At 44.5% G+C, this 20,489-nt stretch overlaps 1 protein-coding gene across 1 annotated transcript in view; it reads left to right on the forward strand.

The window, feature by feature from the left end:
- The window catches only part of T265_03589 (hypothetical protein), a gene marked incomplete at both ends in the record, with an annotated part of 68,652 nt that overhangs the window by 14,857 nt on the left and 33,306 nt on the right, over window positions 1–20,489 (forward strand). Inside the window, 5 exons of the mRNA XM_009168108.1 lie at window positions 1,730–2,349; window positions 10,438–10,890; window positions 14,284–14,392; window positions 16,724–16,986; window positions 19,510–19,718. Of these exons, the coding sequence (XP_009166372.1) occupies window positions 1,730–2,349; window positions 10,438–10,890; window positions 14,284–14,392; window positions 16,724–16,986; window positions 19,510–19,718 (1,654 nt within the window). The remainder of the gene's footprint in view (window positions 1–1,729; window positions 2,350–10,437; window positions 10,891–14,283; window positions 14,393–16,723; window positions 16,987–19,509; window positions 19,719–20,489) is intronic.

Below are 20,489 nucleotides of genomic sequence, written 5' to 3' on the forward strand. Positions count from 1 at the left end.
GGTCATGTGCACTGGCATGATGTTCGTCATGATGCAATAAGTTGGTTTCGGCTGGTTTCTCCCCCTCCATCGTTTACCGCCATCGCATTAGAATACACTTCATTCCCGCTTGTGTGTGCACTAGTGTTTTCGCTCTTTAATTCAACCAACGCCTGGTCATTTTCGCGCCACGCGACCTATCCAGTGTGAAGGCTAATCAGCGTCAACAAACAGTATACCGAAGTCTGCAACTGCATCCATTTTCTGTCACGGATACGCGTGTCCTGACAAACTACTGACCACCATCCTCCCCCCACCCCGTGCCAAACATGACTCATTCATGCATTTCACAACAAATGTCAGCCAGTTGTTTAGTTGATGGTGTGTGCGAAATTGGGTCTCCAAAACGAATCCGCCTATGCCAGTTTGCTAGGCACATCGGTCGAACGTCACCTGGCTGCCACACAGGTGAACATGAAGTGTGTCCGCATAAAACTTTCGCTGCATAGTGAACACAGCTCTCCCGGTGACGTTCTGCCAGACAGGTGAAGTGATGAGCTATGTGATCATCTTTCCACTTCGTCATGGGTTAAATGCCGTACAGCGTCTAGACGGCTAGTGTTATTGCGGATTCACATTTATTGACGGTCGATATTCGGTTTCGGGGGGATTCTGACTGCCTAGTCCTGGTTCGCTCTGATGATACCTGTTTAGCGAAGCCGGACATTGGTTCATGTTACGGACACAACACGGGTACTCACTGGATGAAACGTGTTTGAGTCCAGTCATTAGGTGACTAATGCTCTTTTTGTACCGTTTTTTGTGACCTTCACTACTCGTGATCATTGTAGACAGAACACACGTAAATATTGAGCTTTTATGAGGTTTTTTTGTCAGTAAATTTTGATCCGTTTGGTGGATCGTGATTCTTATTGCATCCCAACTTTCAGTTGGCAAGAGGGCTAAGCGCAACATATATCGCGCGTCTGTCTTGTGAACTGGCTTCTCCAAGCTGCTTATTCCCCGCGCTCTTTATGGGGACTCATGAACGTCACCCTTTTTATCTCATGTTCACAGGTTTCATTGAATTTTTCTGATTCAGGTATTCTTAACACAGTTCACCTTAACTTTAACTGTGCATTTAGACAAGTCTGTGAGCGGTTAATCAACATGTTTTTGTAGGTTTATCTAACGACATTAGGTGCTACTGTAGATGACGTGCCTTCTTATAATGGGCAGCACTCGTGTACGGGTTTGAGCTGCGTTCAACACGCAACGAACGTTTCGTTTGCTTTTGACTCAGCCCATCTGAATGCTGTCCTGACCCGTTTGACTGTGTTCAAAGCTATCGCCCAGTGTCAGGCAATCCTATTTCCAAAAGCAGTTATTTTCAATTTTTATGGTGTTTTTCGTCGATACCGAGTTCATCGTCTAGCACGCCCACGGTAGACTCTGTCCGTAGCGTTTTCGGTACTCATTGCTGAAATTTCCCAAAAGAGTTCACCTCCCTATAAGGGCCATAAGGATGTTCACCGTTACTTCTAATTCGAGGTAGACTCCCCACCCCGGAGAAAAGACACCATGCCCCTTTCCGCACAATGTGCTCCTTCTGGGGGATTACTGTAGCTTGTCTGGGTCAGCTTTCTCGAGCGTTTGTCTCCTTGAAGTGAAAATTTCTGGTGGTGAATCCAGCCTCGTCTTGTTCATTAGTCCTCTTTTTTCACCAATTGCAATATTTGATTCTATTCAGGCGCAACAACTCCCTCGACAAATGCACCGCGTCTGAAGGCTCACTTGGTTGCCGGTCCTAACACTCAGAGTGTGGTACATCCAAGTCACTCGTCATTTTATTCAAGCCAGCCTTCGTCTAGTTTTACATCCGGTTCAGCTAATCCATGTGCTCCATCGGATCATATGCGTGGATCTGTACCTCCTCAGAAAAATGTGCCAAACTCTTCCCATGGAGCTGCATCGAGGGTTCAGCTAATGCATGCCGCTCCGAGCGCCTTTGCGACACATATCTCAACGCCAGTCAATCGGGTCAAGCAAAACACTCAATTCAGTCCGCTGGGACAAACAACAGACGAATCTTATTTTGGTGGACCACAGCAATCAAGATACGACAAGCCGACGGCCCCGTTGCCCTCACGTAAACAGAGAACCACATCTCCATCAGCTCAAATGCCAACGCCGGTCACACATGGACGACCTCCCTGTTCGACAGCCGCCCAACAGTATCCGTCCGATAGACCTTCTGGTAGAAATGCATGGGCTGCTCATTCGTCTAGTCGAACGCCATACACACGGGACGCGATGGACTCAATGTATGGTCAAGCTGATAGCAGTAGTAGCAGCTTCATCAGTACTCAGGTGAGTCCACTGCTCAATACCTCATGTAAACGTTTTGGACCGGACGTCTCATTTCAAGAGCGCGTTATAAATTGGTCAGGGGCGATTATTCATTTTTCGGTATAGACCACCTTAACCTATCTGACCCTCACTTGATTCTCAAGGTTGTTGAGAACTCTTCGGTAGCCCTTATTGAAGCTCCTCAGGTAAGCTTAGCCTTCATACAGCAAGTTAAATTAAGGAATACCGTTAACGAGATATTCATACGGGATTCAATTTAGTCTTTCCTTAAAACTAAATTGGTGTGCATATGTGTGTATTTCACGGACTCATACGATCCTCTTATTGTGCATCTGTTAACTCGTTATCCGGGTCACGAAGTACTTTATACTTGAAATACTTCTTGGGATGATAACAGCAAGCACGTATCTGAATTAGACTATTTCACGAACAGTGTGTTCACCTACGAATGTATCTAATTATTACATTCTTGGAAGTGCAATGTTTGGAAAAGCACATCTTGTGGAATGAGACTGACCAGAAAATCGCATTCGATTCTTCAGAGCGGAGCCCTCGCTCCTCAACGGTATTTAGGATCTCTCATAAGCGATTCAAAAACAGTGCACTCAGCTCAGTGAATGCTTTCTACATCTCTAGTTACAATATGAGATCGAAAACAGGCCCAGCAACAGTTCCCTTCTTCCTGGTAAAAGTTGCTCTGGGCTCAGCGAACGATATGAGGCCTACTAGTGCGCTCTCGGTCATTTGAACGAGAGGGTCGCCCAACTTTAGCTGACAGGACTCGAACGTGCTTTATCTTTTGGTATGTCCTGAAGCAAAAGGATTAAATTTCTTTCTTTCAAGTAGAGTATCACCATTGGGTTATGTACGGGCGATAGCTATTGAGCACTCAGTGGATAATCATCAACTGCCGAAGTACTAGGATACACTTTTTCCTACGCCCGAAGAAGAACCTCTTCGAAGAGAGGACACCGCTCGGGTGGGCACACAGTAAGCATCCTCCATCAGGTTGCAATAGGTCTTCCTACCTCTAGAGGCCACACTGCGCCCTGTGGAGTCCACGGTTTTGTTTCCCAAGGGCCGATTCCACTCCCCTAAAAAGGTCAGAAATGCTGGACCGCCTGTCTAAACCATACTGAAAACACCCAGGTGTTTCAGAATCAACTGATTATTCCTAACAACATGAGTTGCCGAAACTAGGCAAGCGACGATGTCAGTTTAAAAACTGGATAGAAGTTGTTGCTGCTCGACAAATGTTTAATTTTATCCCCACGTTGGGATGAGCAACCTCTTCCTTCTCATGCATTGGTAATGATAACATCTGTTTGATAATGATAGTTTTACAGCCACTGCTTGTAGTCAGTTTTCCATGCGAAAAATTCCTCATCTAAGGTCAAACTGGTTCCCAGTTTGACAAGGTTTCCCGTGCGGTAGCAACACGTGATTGTAACAAATAGATGCATGTTGAGACCTGCATTCACATTGTTATGTTAAAATTTTTAAGAAGGGAATAGCTGAACGCCATTTTGGCTTGTTGCAAAGTCCAAGTCTCCTTTAATTTCAGTTTCCTCATCCCACTTAGCAGGGGAAGCTTTCAAGGCAGTGAAACCATCTTCGAAACACACCCGCAGAAGTGACAGGTCGGACATTTTGGGGGACAATCCGGCTGGTCTCCTTTTGGGCGCACTCAGCGAACCAGAATGAAATGTAGACACCGTTTTCTTACGCAAAATTTGACACGCTGATTGTAACAAGGCATCAGGCTCTGACCACTTAAACCCCACACTCTTCAAAGAAGATTAGGTACAAACGCGTATGAACCTAATGTGAAATATGTGGAACCATGATAACACATAAGTGGAATGAAGCGTCTCCGTCATGGTCCTATCATTGACAACGAGTGAGAACCGTGGCATCATCCTGACAGCTTTTGCCTCCAAAATACTCTCGGCTTTATCCCGCACAGATCCATTGTCAAACCCGTGAGAACTAAGTTTAATTTTACCCTTGACGAGGATGCATTCGCCACACCAACGGATCCTGGAACACAGTCATGGCTACCAACGTGCTCCAGCTTTCTCTACCTCTCATTATGTTGATCGTCGGATGCCACTGAAGTATCTGTCGACTAAATACGTTCAATAAATCTTTTTATTTCCTAGAGACACTAAAGACTCGCTAAATCCCACTGCTTTATGAAAAGCCCTTGCTCTGGCTCACTTTGAATGGACTGTTCCCCATTATCCTTTCTTTACATCTTTATTGGCATGCCTTTTCCTAACCTTCCCTTAACACCCTAGTCGAAATTCCCAATGAGGTTCACTAAGCTATTTAGTATACTGACGTTTGCTATTTTTGAGTCACATCCTTCCGAAGTACATACCCACATGCAATTCAGTCCTGTAAATCATGTAGTGCTACTGCAAGGCTGAGTGGGATGAACCCATACCTTATGCTTTAAGATGAGCCCGTCGAGTGGTCGATAGGCCATCAGTACCTGGTTGGCTGCATAATTCTTCCTGGTTACGTGCTCCAGTTTCTCTACCTCTCATTATGTTGATCGTCGGATGCCACTGAAGTATCTGTCGACTAAATACGTTCAATAAATCTTTTTATTTCCTGAAGACACTAAAGACACGCTAAATCCCACTGCTCTGGCTCACTTTGAATGGACTACTCCCCATTATCCTTTCTTTACATCTTTATTGGCATGCCTTTTCCTAACCTTCCCTTAACACCCTAGTCGAAATTCCCAACGAAGTTCACTAAGCTATTTAGTATACTGACGTTTGCTATTTTTGAGTCACATCCTTCCGAAGTACATACCCACATGCAATTCAGTCCTGTAAATCATGTAGTGCTACTGCAAGGCTGAGTGGGATGAACCCATACCTTATGCTTTAAGATGAGCCCATCGAGTGGTCGATAGGCCATCAGTACCTGGTTGGCTGCATAATTCTTCCTGGTTAAGGAAAAGACAAAGCCACTTCCCGAATCAGGGAGACTCCAGAGCGGCTTTTGACAACCAGCGTCATTTGTGTCGCCGTCTTGCTGCCGGACTGTCCGTCAGCCTTGGGTTTCCAAGCTCTGCTGTTCGTCTATTCCTGCGATTAATTGAGACAACTCGAAAATGGTTAGTCATATCTGGCAACAGAGTATGAAATTTTTGGTCAGTAAACTCAGTCACATTGGTGAGTTTTATTTAGAGTTTATTTTCACGGCTAGCGATGCTGTACACGGAGACAACTCGAAGATGGTTAGTCATATCTGGCAACCGAGTATGAAATTTTTGGCCAGTAAACTCAGTCACATTGGGTGAGTTTTATTTAGAATTTATTTTCACGGCTAGCGATGCTGTACACTACGATCGTGCCAAGCATACCATCGATAAGACACACTTGGGTGAATTGGCCACGTCCTCCTGCCTCCACACATGTGTGCACGTTTTGTCTATTTGGCCTGCCTGTTATTTACACTACGGATCAGTAGTATTTTCGTGTGGCCGTACCAGTAGTGGTCCAGACAGATTATTCTCTGTGCCCTTTAAACTTGGTCAGGTCGACCATTGGGCTGAACCAAAGACACAAGTTTTAACTCCCCCCATTGAGTTGTCTCTGGAGAGGACAGTGGCATTCTTGAGTCTCAGAGTAAGGGAAGTGTTGATGTGATCGTGATCACAATATACTTAACGGTCGTGTGCCGGTGGTTTCACACTTTCGAGGTTTCATCGCGATCCAAAGAATTCTCATGGTCACATCACTGAGAGTGATCGACCTATTTGGCCTACTGCGGACAAAGTTGATCGCTTGTTGTTAGGCGGAATTCTTCATCGTTACCGCTTTACCGCTCGCAGTTAGTCGCTGCTATGGCCAAGAATCCTATCCCGCACGCTATTGGCCAGGAGATCGGGCCGCTTGCCGGTTCAGCATCATGGCGAGTTTTGCTTGGCCGAAAGTCTGAACCCCACCGCCAATCATGACCCCATATCCGCCGAATACCGGACGCAGATGGCGCATCCAAAAGGCATCAGAATTTACAGGATATTGTCGCGGAACATACTTAATATACGAGGCGCTGTACATGTGTTGTTGATCCGCTTTTGGAAGGTTCAGACCGAGAGCTAAGCTGAGAGAATACCGTTATCACAGCTGTTGGTGCCAAATCTCTTTTTGCTTGGATCCCGAAATTCAGGTTATTTGGCGTGATATAAACGAAGCACATTACACTAGTCCAGCGTAACACAGCCTCAAATCCAACAATATACTTTTGAATATACTCTTTTTTTGTAAATGTTATCAGATAGCGACCTGAGATAGCTCATTGAATGCATCAGGTATTTTCATGCCATGACACAAAAATGCAACACAGGACTGATTTAGTTTCGTATGAAATGGGCTTATTTCTGTGCCGTTGTGAACTACTTGTACGCGCCACGCGTCATGTTTTACCTTAATCAGTTCAAACTTATGGTCCCATTTCCTCAGGGACCAACAATTGTGTTAAAAATCACCAAATAATTAATTAATGTAACAGTGGCCTGGGGTGTTGGGCGCCTGGAAGTCGCAAGACTAATCAACCTAGATGTGAGGTGTTCAGATTTGGATGTAGGGATAACGTCTCTCGTGATTCTATCCCATCATCGTTCTGCAACGAATCAGGTGTTGTTATAGCTACCCTGAAATCCTTATTAAAAGGCTCCCTAGTATGGGCTGACCTTTCAGCATTTCTGGCGGACATACATCTACATGCTCAATAATGTTTCATGCATTCACCCCTAGCCTAATTGACATGATGATGTGAAAAATGAGCCTGTAGGTTTCTCAGATACCCAAGCAGAAACGTCTGCTTTTTCAAACACCTGATCTACAGGCTACTTTCTCCGATCTTCAACACAAGAATCATGCGTTCAAAAAGTTTGGTTGTTTTCATCTGTATTGTACGCATCATCAGGCAAGACATCCAGCTTGATGCGTTATAGTTTTTCCCAGTGTCCCACCATGATGATGGATATTTTATTTGTTGCAAACATCATGGGTGAATGTTTTAGCAAGGTTTGAGTCGTAGGGCCAGGTGTCTCTTCGCTCATGTAGATTTGAGTCAAAACAAATCTCGAAGACAAACGGTCCTGACCCATACACACACACACAAGCGCAGATACCGCATTTCGGCTGAGCTACTGTTCTGTCGCTAAAACAGGTCTTTTTAGGACCACCCTACGATACCATGTGCAGGCAAAGTGGGTCTGTTTGAAGCCGGATCACTGGACACCCGGTGGCCCGTCTTCACTCTCGTCAAAATTCAACGTTTTATGAGTGAACCGGAAACCCAGGCTCATTTACCAACAGGTACACAGAACGAGCTGCATTACAGAGAGATGATTAATCTTCATCATCGACAACATAGCTACACTGTCATTTTGATGTGCGCTTTCCGGTTTGTAGGATCGCGTTTAGTATACCTTTTTGGTTCCTATGAGTATCTCCAATGCCCGTTGACTTAAAAATGTAGCCCTGGATGCGAGGCGTCCTTTACTGAGAGGCATTGACTTAGACGTGCAATACACTGAAAGTCTCTCGCTAGCTTTTGTCACGATACATTTTGCCAGTCAGTTCAATGTCACCTCTTGCATATTTGGCTTTTGACAACTTTGCGTTGCGACTAGTTGCAAAGTAGGTTCTTTTTCGGCGGGGTGGAACAGACTAGCAATACGACCTGAAGTGTGGGCGGATGACTGTCGTCGGCGATTGGTTGGTTTGCAAACTTTATGTACCACTGTTATGTGTATCTCTCTGTGCGCGGGTTGTATGGGCGCTGTCACATGCAATCAATAGGTGGGCGAGAGAATGAGTAAGTCAGATTCACTCTGCCTACGACCAATCCTACTGCATCAAATGAACAGTAGATGTTACTACCTACCAGGGTTTTCACAAGATTGCAAGTATCGAAACACGAATTATGAGCTAGGCCACCTTATCCGCTCTTATCCAGTATAGACTTTTGCTTTCTTTATGCTATTATGTACACTTTAAAGCAGTATGATATTGAATGACTTGCAAGTTGTCTGGGTCATCTTCACCACTCTTTTGTCACGAGATTGCGGACAGAATAGCCTACGCAACAGCGACCGACTACGTTTTGTTGCACAATATCAAGCGCCAGCGTATCAGCGAAATGTGTTAGCAATTTTTGCCTCTGCTGCTTGCTTCAAACGTAAGGTGACATCTCCGACCGTGACTCACTCACCCAATTGATCTATTTTCACCCACTAACCACGCATCATGATGCATTTTTTCACCGGCTAACTGTTCTAGATAACGAACATGTGGTGCACTTCTGGGATACCCCTGCCTATAATCACATCTTCGTCTCTCGATCGAAGCACAAAACTGAATTCACAGTATGACTGGATTTTAGTTCATTTGTCATATTTATCTTACGCAGGCCTTTTGGCGTAAATTTTCACTCAACCAGAATCAAGGGTTTCACTCTTGCTGCGGTTCATCACCGCAGAACACGCCTGTCTTATCATTTCGATCGATCACTCTGTGTAGTTACTTTATGTTATCGCTACAACTGCAAACTGTGGAAAAGATGAGACAAAATTATTTCCAAGGATATGTTGGGTCACAATCCAAACGACGATCGCGAGCATTTGATGAGAAGAAGACAAGAGAATTATTGTGAGCTATTGGTGTCACTCTCACTTTGGATTCGTGACTTCAGGTTCGCCGAAACATAACGCTTTGCCCGGTACTAGCTACTGATCAACATCCAACGTTCTTGCATTTTCAGTTCAGTTTTCCTCCTGCAAGTGAAGTGAATCTATGCTGAAAGGCCTGGAAGCACTGTATAGCTGCTTCATTCCTATTGGGGAGTTTCGAATCCGCGACCTCCTAGTTAATAGCTTGAACACTTAACCATCCGGTTCTGGTTGGCTCCTAAACTGACCGGAAATGGTGAAGGTCGAAGCCAGGGCAGGATAAAAGTTTAGCGGAACATCCACGAAGGCGCTCAAGAAATATCGAGAGCGATAATTCAGAAAAACACTCTGGCCAAATTTTACTCTCTATGAATGTGACTTTAATAGGGAGGGCCTAGATTTAGAGACCCCATGTTTCCATCATAATACTCCCCAATTTGCCCAGATATCAGCGGTTTTCAACAAAGCACGTTGGCACAAGATCGCACCAGATTTTGTTCCTGAGATCATGGGAATCAGCGGGGAAGTTAGTCAATAGTATCGACACAGGCCAATATGGCATTATCATACCCGACAGTGCGAACGTGCCAGAAGGATGTTGCCACCATAATTTTGGTTCATCACAAAGCTCATCACAAGGTCAGATAACATGGTGAGTGACGAGGAGGTAATATCCCGATTGAGATTTCCAAAGCCTGCTCTCGGCTATTTGGCCACTTGATTCCTTTCTCTATGGAAACAAATTAGGCGACTTCGAATTGGTTGTGGGTTTTCAAAAGAAGGTTCGAAACTTATAGGAACGTCAGTTTGATCTATGTAGCCTACCAACCATTTGACACGTTAGTAATTGACCGCTTTTCGGTCTGATCCGATTGGCCTGTTATCAGTTGCCAGTGGACCTTTTCAATACCCAGACGCTTTCGAGATCCTGAATGGCCAGGTAAAAGACGAAATAAATACACGCACAACTAGTACCAGAACAATGTTCGTCCAACCTCAAGAAGTCGCGTGGACTGGATGGAAGATAAGCTCACTGTGTAGTGACGCAAATAAGAATTACTTCTTGTTCTTCAAGATACATTTTTCTGTTTTCTTTGTCCGTTTATATGTTGCTGGAGATCCGCCAGACATGTCGAATAGTCACCGAGTATCCTACCTTCAGTTTTCAGGCTGATTTGCTTAATCCGACCTTGTGAAATAAACTTGTCTGTGGCACAGTCCAAATGTAGAATCATGTGTAATTCTAAGCTTGCATGCTTCCAGGCTGATCCGACCTTGTGAAATAAACTTGTCTGTGGCACAGTCCAAATGTAGAATCATGTGTAATTCTAAGCTTGCATGCTGACCTATTCTTCATTACTTTTTATTTCCTTACCACATTTGATCAGAATTCCGGTGAAAGCAGTGACTTTATAACACCCAGTAGTCCTAGAACAAATCCTCGTCCGTCTACACAAGCGGAATTACGCACAAACGGTGCAGTACCTTCTGGTACTCGGGGTTTCGTTTCTCCACAACCGTCTCAGGAACTCCGCGTGAAACAAGCAACGTTGATCAGCGCCCCTTCTGGGAATGTCCCTCCTTGCGTTGCGACTGATGGTTTCAGCCAAGAAACCTCATCTGTTCAAAGGAAAACAGCTGCTATAACTTCGCCATCTCATCCATTTTCCGGTGGATATGGTCCATGCGACTCCAGTTCGCAAATGACTGTGAGTGAATTACGCTCAATAGCAGAACGCCAGCGGCAGCAACTTACTCGACAAGCGCAACAAATGCAAACCAAGGAAGAACGTCTGGCTTGGCTTCGGTCAGTTCGAGCCCAATCTTCCGGTCCGGAAAAGGTACCCTTTTTCTTTTTAACAGAAATTTTAATCTGCGCCTTTTTCCGTGTTACTCGCTTGCGACAGATCTAAAGCGCATTGTTCTGTGGAACCAAAGGTTGCTGTACACCGTTATTTTCTATAATAACAGCCTTAACTGTCTTGTCGACGGACGAATCAATCAGCAACAGGCGCAGTGAGTGCTGTATTTGAATTCTTATCCCTCGGAGCTCCTGACAACCAAGAAGGGAGATCCTAGATGGTGTCCATTGTTCGACTTTTTCTTTCTGAACAGCTTGTCATTATCGCACCCCGTGTATATTCTCGGCGTCTTGCTTCAGATATGCATCGGAGACATTCCAGAGCTGAACGAATTGATTTAACTTGAACTCCCATCGAATTACATATTAAATTGCATGATGAATCCGCATGCTGCAATCCTAGCACAACACTCCCTCTCCAGCACGATCTCGTGAAAGCCAAGTTAGTTTGCTGGCGCAGGTGATCCTAGTAAAGAGCGAAAAATAGCCAAGTGCGCGTCTTCCATTACAGTTATTTATTGAGAGGAATTATTGTAGTTTATTCCACCCAACATCTCCAAATTCATGGAAAAGTTTATTACTTTCGTTTATGGCCACACTATCAGTAACAGCCCATTCGGAAGGCCGATTGTCGTAAAAAAGAACACTTCCAGCTACGTGTCGGTCGCAAATAAAGTGTTCCCATGTCACACGCAATGCCGGTCCTTCGGTTATATCAACCACGTGTACTTTATGCGATGCCTGTTCCGTGGCCAATCAAATGAATAAAAACACGTGGATCGATCGAATTCGCATTTTCTCGCCATTTGGCTGATTTCTAATGGCCGAAGAGATCGATTTTAGTACACCTGTGATGGTCAAGCCTGTTGGTCTTTAGAAATAGCTCGTAACTCCTATCTTTCAAATTACTACCTCATACCTCCTTACCACACTGTTGCGTATTTGGGATGCACTTCACAAGTCGCATTCATATACGGAGTCTTCGTGAAACTCCTTTTGTTCTGGTAGCCGACCTGATGTACCGAAATTTGGACAACACCGTTGTTTGCCAACTTTTGCCGTTTACATGAATTATGCTCGTGGCTGCCGCATTGGAATGATTTATGGTACAAACAATCTGACAAAGATTATCGGAACTAGATATCCTCATCATAAGTGTCAATTTTTCACTGTTGTAGTGTATTGGATGACGTTTCCTAACTCTGTCGCCTTGGCAATAGCACATTTGGCTAACTTTGGTTGTGATATCCATGAATTGCTTATCTCCTCCATGTCAGTTGCCATTTTTCTTTCGCGTTCAGGGGTTCTACGCAATATTTTTTGATAAGATAAAGTACACAAGACTGGCTTCACATGGTTCGAATGTGCATCCTTCCATCCACGAGACCTGTGGCATACTGATCGTGCTGTGTCTAGTCCATTTCACTGTTAGGCAACTATTTGCCTAACCACAACTGAATACTGACAACGCGTACTTTTGCTTTTGAAGGTTTCAATGTGAACGCTTTATCATCGCTCGAGGTGACAGCACTTTGTCGTAGTGTCGGTTGGTGTTGGTCGGTCATTTGAACCGGATGTAGAGTGTAGTCGCTGTTTTGTGTGAGCAGTGAAAATATCGGGCTCAGCGTGCACAGCCTGAGTTATGGAGATTTCCCTCGATATCAAATATTCCAACGGACCGAATGATACTCCGATTCCTCCAAGTGTTAGTTCTAATGAACCGATGCAAGAAGAATATTCAAGGTGATATTCATTAACCTGTTTTGCCTAAACTCATCCGTGTGCTTCCTGTCTATAGTTGATGCATCGGATATAGAGATTGATGACACGGCAGTGTTCTACTTCAGCTGTTTGCACCTCTGTGGCACTAGTGTCGTATCGTTTTAAAGTAGTAAACAACTCTTTTAGGTGGAAGTCGTCCTCGGTAAAACAGGTTCTTCTCACTCTTCGATCGTTGGCCTTGCCCTTGAAACACTGTTTCAGTCTTATCCACCATATCAGCTAGTGTGTTTCATAGGTTTCCCTTCCCCTCTTGACCACTCACATCACCCAGCTTCATTGGAAACTGTCCCCAGGGAATAACTTATGTGCAATCAATCGACTATTCCTTCTCCTCGGCTTAGCGTAGCTTTCTCATCACATTTCACATAGGATAGCTGATATAATCCTCCGTAAGACCAAAGGAGCATTGACAACTGAACAATCTGTTCAACTAGCCTTTTTTCTTCCCTGTCTTTGACCACGCCCTTTCTGACAGGAGATATTGTTTGGGATTGTCGGTTTACCCAAGGTAATCTTAGTATCCCAGATCACGTGACTCAGCTTGTCGTCAACTGAATTGGTACGTGTACATAAATCGGTCAGTTGGGCCAAGCTTACAGTAGGTTTTGGTTTGTTCGATGTTTTGGGGGTGCTTTCTGTAGATTGATCCTCTTTGTACTGACAAACAAGCTGTTGGAAGGTAATTTGATGAAGGGATTATTTCTTTTGGTGATGTTTTGCTGCTTTTCAGTCCTGTCGGATTAATATTGACAGGATCGGCAATGTAAACGAACTGTTCCGTGTTGGTTCGCGGTAGTTGATTTTCCGATTTGCTCACCAAAGCATTTTCTTGACGTGATCATCGTCATCATCATCATCGACAGAATGATGACAGATAGGTTTTGCTGTACTGTTATTTGATCAAATAATTTCCCACCACTGTATCTGAATAGTACATTAGCTTAGTTGACCGGGTTTCTTCAGTTGAGGATGCAATGTTTCTCTCTTTACTTAGGGTTACTCACCGGCATAGTCACACTTCAACTGCGAGGTGGATGATACACTGCCAACCGTTTGTTGGATAGCGGTGTTTGTTTTAACCTTTTACTGCACCTAATTTGAGTTGTTTTTCCCATTCTGACGCCTGCAATTGTGCTTCTTTCAGAGTTCTCTCTTACCCTGACTGTTTTTGGGTGCCCCAGAATGCTTCATTGTATGCGTTCAATAGTCCCCGTAACTTTACTTAGTTTCGTGTCCCACGCAACCACGCATGAGTGGTACTTCTGCTTAGAATGACGTCAGCAACAAGGGATCTACGACATTGTTGTATATGTATCGTTTCCGCTGCACTATGGTTACCAAGGTTTCCATCTATTCGGATGCTGTCAGCTGAATTGTGGATTTAATTTTCCGCATCTTCATTCTGACCTTGAAGAGGAAAGAAAGACGGTTGTACTGGCCTATCTGTTCGCTCTCACGTTGAGAAACACTTTATTCTCTATTATCTTTCTAGTTGGTCTTTTTGTTTTACCAGGTTTGTCGAAATGGGTCCCTACCACTACATCATATGTTGTTTCGTACTTACCAACCTGCATCACCATCCGTGTTTCAGCTCCCCCCACCCGGGTCCGAGTTAACACACGACCAGGAGGCCCGTCTTCATAAATTGCGAGGTTTTCGCGGCCAAGCCGAGCAAACCAGACTCACGAACGAAAACTTGGGTACGTATCGCTCCTTTTTATGCTCTCTCTCCCTCTTTGTTTGTCAGAGCAACTTTTGCACATTAAATCGGGGCCTAAAGCCGATAGGAACCGCAAGCGGATTGTTCGCAGTTTTACTGACATACTTCCTATCCTCAGCTTTTAAGTGATTCGCGAAAACGAAAGGACTGAAAATCTTGCTCGATGAAATATGCCAATCTAAGTGTATTTCCATTTGGTTTGGCCTCTATGTCCTCCTCCTGTTTGAGCATTCCAATGTATGCTTCACATACCTGAGAATTAGTTTCGCGGCCTCTTTACTGTTACCTATCTAGATTAGCGGTTGTCCTGTTTGATAGTGGATTCCTAAGTTGCCTATCGTGAGGTCTGTGCATATTGATAGTGCGAGAACCTACGTTAAACAACTACCGGACTATCGGATCTTGAAAAATGGCCCAACTGCATTTCGCTGTTTCGCAGCAGCATATTAGTGGACTTTTACGATATTCCCATGTGCTTCCAGTGCTTCTTTCCTGTTTGGTGAAGGATTCGAGACAGCTGTTGTTACCTTGTCATTTGCATGTCGAAATACAGAAGTGCGTTTTCGAATACACATACGGGAATCGTGATGTTTGCCGAACAGCTACTTGTGGCACCCTATTACTCTGATGAAGCAAATGCAGTAGGTAACCTGTCACGTGACAGTGTAAATGAGGAAAGACGCTGTAAGTCCTGTTGTTCCTTCGGCCTCTTCGTAGCTTGATGTCTGCGAACTAGTTAAGTGACTGGTTGAGATTGTACGTACTTCGATTCCTTGTTGACGTCTTGTTTTTTTTTTGGCAGAATTTGGCGAAATTTTCATTGCAATAATACAAACACGTATGCCGACACGTGAGAAGGGAAATTGGTTTGGCGGAGCCAGCTAGTAATCTAAGTCTGGTGTTAGCCACAGCCATCGCAAGAATATGGATAATCTTTTCGGTCATAGTTTGAGGAAATAGCGACCTATGTGAACTATGAACTTAACTATGTGTTATCAGCTGACGATTCACGCTTATGGTGTTGCATGGTTCAGCGATAGCGCCCTTTCGCTGCCTAGCTTCCATGCCGACCGAAGGAAGTATGAGGACCGAGATACTGCCAGGTTGTCCAAGCCTAGACGGAAGCAGTCGAGATGCAGGGGTCGGGTTCGAACCACGGACCTTCAGGTCAGTAAGTTTGCGTCTCAATCACTGGACCATCTCGAGCTGGGATCGCATGCGAGCTATTGACCGTTTAGCTCAAAAGCCATGGAAGATATCGATAGCATTATAATTTATCTGTCTACCAAACTCTTCTCGCCAGTCAAATCGATATTCCACCGAGCGGTCCCCGTCATCTGGTTACTCATCTAGTAACACAATCATATCCTTCCATAAATTTAGTTCTCTCGGAGTTAGCGTGTCGACTGTGATTTACAACCTGCAGGCTGAATATCCCTTATACTGATTCACAAATGGGGCTGATTCAAAGACGAATCTTTTAAAATAGACACCCTTTTCTTTTGTCATTCCTCTCTACCACGGAATACTCTGCTGTGTTTTTGGGCCTGTATTTTTCGATATTGCCTTCATCAGTGGTAGCGAGATGGTTGAGAACTTCCGGGCCGACCACATATCCCTAGCCGAGATGCGAGATGGCGCGAATTTACTGACCGGAAGGTCCGTGGTTCGAATCCGACCTCTGCCTCTCGACTTCCCCTGTCTAGGCTTGAGCAACCTGGCAGTATTCCAGTCCTCGTGCTTCCTTCGGGTGGCATGGCAGCTAGGCATCGAAAGGGTGCTACATCTGGACGGTTTCTAGCCGAACATAACAAAACAGATGGAACTCCAATGCATGAACATTGATTTTGGGGGGTCCGTTAAGCTCTATCTCTCTACACACTACTTTGATCGGCATAGTTCTTACATAGAATCCATACGCAGTTGGTATTTGTCGGTATTTTGATTAGATTGACCCCTTCATTGCTGGGCCGGTACAGCTTTCCAGAAATAAATCTATTTTGAGAGTGAATTTGTAAAACGTGCTCTCCGGTATCCGAAAACTTAATTTGTCTAACCCAACCGGTTTCCATAATAATCGCTTGTGTTTTGTCCGGATCAGCTTCTTCGTGAAATGTAGTATATTAATGTTGGGTGAAAGAGATTGTCCATCCTGTCTTCATATTCCATTGTCTCATCATAGCCTGTTTGATTCTCTTTTAAGGGAACTCATTGACCGGTTTCTTTGGTTTCCTTCCGATAGCTTACATGTTTGTTTCACAGACTGTATTTACACTCACGATTTCCATCACATTCTGTATTATATTTGCAGCTAAGGAGATCGATAACTTTGCTCGAATGTTATCGGCAAAAGAGCTCGAGGTGGAAACATATAACCGTCGCACGGATGAGTCACAACGGCTTTTATCACTTATCAGAACTTGCCATGGTACTGTTACCAACAGCTCAACTTCACGGACCGGTCGTCTTACTGCGACGAAATCACCTGAATTGACTGTGGCGGTTGTTGACACGGCGGACCTGGACAAGCCGTTGGATTTGCTGTCGGTTCAACTGCCTTTTGCTTCCGAACGGGTGCGCTGAGTTTTTGTGGTTTTATTTCAATTCATATGTCGGCTAATACAAATCCACTTTGCGTTTCAGTTTGTCGACATGTACTTGTTAAGGTACCTGATCGAAGTACACATTTTCCACCTCCTACATGTCCAAATCTCTTATACTGGAATCCTCCAATTAACCCACACTTGTGAAACTGACTTTCACTAATTTTATAAACAGACGCCCGCATCATATGCCGAGCAGCCCAGTAACACTACATATTGGTTCCCCATTGCGGGACTAATCAGCTCGTTTTGGATAGAAACGCGCAGCTTTTGCGTTCTCTACATGAGTGTTTGATTGGAATTGGTCTCGTTAACCTTTGCCAATTCACAACACCGGGCAACTTATCCTATGTTATGCAGCTGTTTAGTCAAGTGTGCGGGTTTTGTTTTCCCCTGGGCGTGCTACCACTGGAACAACGGCCAAACTGACCGTGCTGATACGACTGAATTCGGTCAACTCTGATGGCAATATTTTATCGGTGACTGTAGCACTTTCGGTGCATGCCAGGATGGGGACCGCGTGGTCCCCACTGCGCCCGGTTGAAGACACTACAATATATGGCTGCCAACCGATGTCAGTTTGTATCCAGATTACCTGAGCGAATGTCTGGAGGTGTAGACACCTCGGAGTGATTGTGGCAAGCTACCACTAAGTCCCTTCCCCGTTCACCTTTTTTCTTTTCTTTACACAAGACTTTCAAATAAATAATGGTTGTACGGCAGTGAAGCATCGGCGTTGAGCACTGATGTCATGCTGTCGATGATGATGATGACTGTAAGAAAGGCACTAAGAGGTCATGCATCCAGCGCTACTAATGGACCACAAGACTCGTAATCATTACTGTAAAATCCGCGCACAATGCATCATGTAAGTGGTGGTTCTATCAAACTTTACACATTGGAAGGAACTTTCGCAACTGCTTTATTGCTAGGACACTTCCCAGCTGTTGAAAGCGGTCACTTGCGCATCACCAATGCTACACCCGTGTTGTTTGTTAGACTCTGCTATCAGAGTGATTATGATGTATGAAAACAAAGACACCGTTTGAGTAGACCATAAGGTTGACGGAAACTCGGGGACTGCACCTACCTGATGAGCCCCAAGAAGGGTGAGACCGGTCGTGGGCTGTGGAAGAGTTTTCAGCAACCTTGTGAGTAGTTCCCTTTATGAAAAAGATACCTAGAATTAACTCTGCTCGGGCATGCACACAATTCACAAATATGGGGTCACACCGCAGACAACTAACCGTGCTCTTGGTGCAGAGTTCATCAAACACAATCACCGGCATTTACAGTAAATTCATATTCCTGATATGTTTTGTCATCGTTTGTTTTCGTGGTAATTGGGATCCAATAGCAATCGCAAGATCTTATGCCACAAGTCTGGGCATAGTCAATTCACGAATGTGTTGTTGCCTTAGCCGTGCGCGCCGTTACCGCTAGGTTTAACGAGCGTGATTGCGGCCCATCGATCGCGGTTTCACCCACTATGCCTCCGGTCTTGGTGCTGATATGGGTGTCCAGCTGCTGGCCGGTTGCAGATAACCATAGTCAAAATCTCGGATCCTTCACATTGTTCCCCACTCGATGTTTGTTATTACAAATATCACCTTGTAGCTCGCTGAAAAATAAGACATCGAAGAATTCGACTACCGACTACTTTCAAACGATATTATCCATTGGTCTTTAAAGTTATCCACTTATGGTTAGGATATTTAGAAAAAGCTTGAGATTCTCTGCCGCGCCATAAACAAATCGGCTAAACTATACTTTTTCACTTTAGGTCCTAGTGTTTTGTGCAGTCAGTCTTATTAGCACTACCTTTTTCGGTGCACCCTTACTCCTAGAGACCACAACGGATACCGATGAACTTTCGTGTAAGTGTTCTAAATTTTTCAGGATGCTAATTCTCAGAGTAGATTAGCCCAACTTTTACATTTTTACAGATATCAGTATTGAAACAGCCTTCGGGCAAAGTAACCCAATAGTGTCTATAGTTTTAAGAGCTATGTTTGTAGAGTTACTTGAGAGTCTCGGCAATGACGCCCCCGTGTTTTTATCCAGCTAGGCATATCCAGTCTTCCCCCAACTAAAGAGAAGAATTTAGTGAACCCTTCTCCGATTTAGCTGTCGTTTGTCTTGTCATGATAGCGTAGCTATCCTGATGTGTGCAGGGAGTTCTGTCACCAGCGAACACGCCTGCTTCCTAGCTGTTCGCTTGTTATTCCTCCACCTTGTTTTTGTGACGTGCAGGCAGATCACGTTGTGTTATGCACGACTGTCCCGCCAGTACGCTTTACGGCAGTTTGTGTTTTTGCCAGTATCCGCGTCCTCGTATGCAATTTCTCCATCGCCGGTTAAATTTAGCCCACACTCAAATATGGGGATTTCTGCTCGAGGTTCTTTTTAGTCTTCAAGAGACCAATAACCTTGTTCTTTTGATAACATTCGTGATAAATTCTAAAAGATTGCCTTACATAATCGCGTCTTCCAGGACAAGAAGCGTTGGCGTGATGGACTAATTGAAGCGGATCGTCTCGACCGGCAAATCACCCTGGCACTTAGTCATCGAACACACTCGAAGCGTGGTCCGACGCAACTTCCCGACTCTAAACCAGAACAAACACCACCACTGAGGCCTCTTGCCGCAAGCACAACCGTCATCTCTGGCATCGGATCTACACATCAGTCATCTAAGTATCAGTATGTTGCCTTTTGCTCTTACTACTGTTGTTTACCGGATTAGATTCCGTCCGACTTAACAGTTTTTTTTGGGCGGCATATGTATTCGTAGGACGTTCCCTTCAATGATTAGCTGCTATTGCACTGTACGGCATTAACTCCTCCCTGAAAGTCTGTTGTTCCCTATTCTCTGGTGGTTGCATTCTTGTTGTTACGATGGTGATTGTCTAGACACCAACTACTTCAATGGGCGTTTAGGTATTGTGACTGACGTACGCGACCATCTAACCTTTGCAAAATACTGCCCTTGTAAACGGTAGCCAGTCAAAATCTGTCTCAACTGCGCAATCCGGAATCAGTGACTTTTGCAGCACAATAAATTGTGGTTAATTTCATGTCGGAATTTGTTTCAGTGCAAAGGATTGTTCTGTCGTGAATCACAACCCCGTATGATCAACTGTATAATGGAAAGCAAGACCAGTACTGAAGACCCTAGTATGGTTGCGCTGGAGTACTGTGGCATCAAATGGAATGCAGAAGCGGTTAAACATTCGATGTAGCGAGTACTTGCACATCTTCCAACCTTTAGTAGCACAAACCGGAATGTGGCCACTGAAATGTGCTCGTATCCTACAGGTATACGCAGCTAAATCCGATTTTAGTTTCATGCATTCCCTACGTAGTACCAGTGGTAGCTAGTTCCGCTGATCCCAAATACCACTGTATTGTTGGTTTGTAGCGTATTCGTAACGGGATCATATTGGCTCCCTATGTATATATATATATATATAT

This window comes from Opisthorchis viverrini, assembly GCF_000715545.1.
Source record: "Opisthorchis viverrini unplaced genomic scaffold opera_v5_52, whole genome shotgun sequence".
Taxonomy (NCBI): Eukaryota; Metazoa; Platyhelminthes; class Trematoda; order Opisthorchiida; family Opisthorchiidae; genus Opisthorchis; species Opisthorchis viverrini.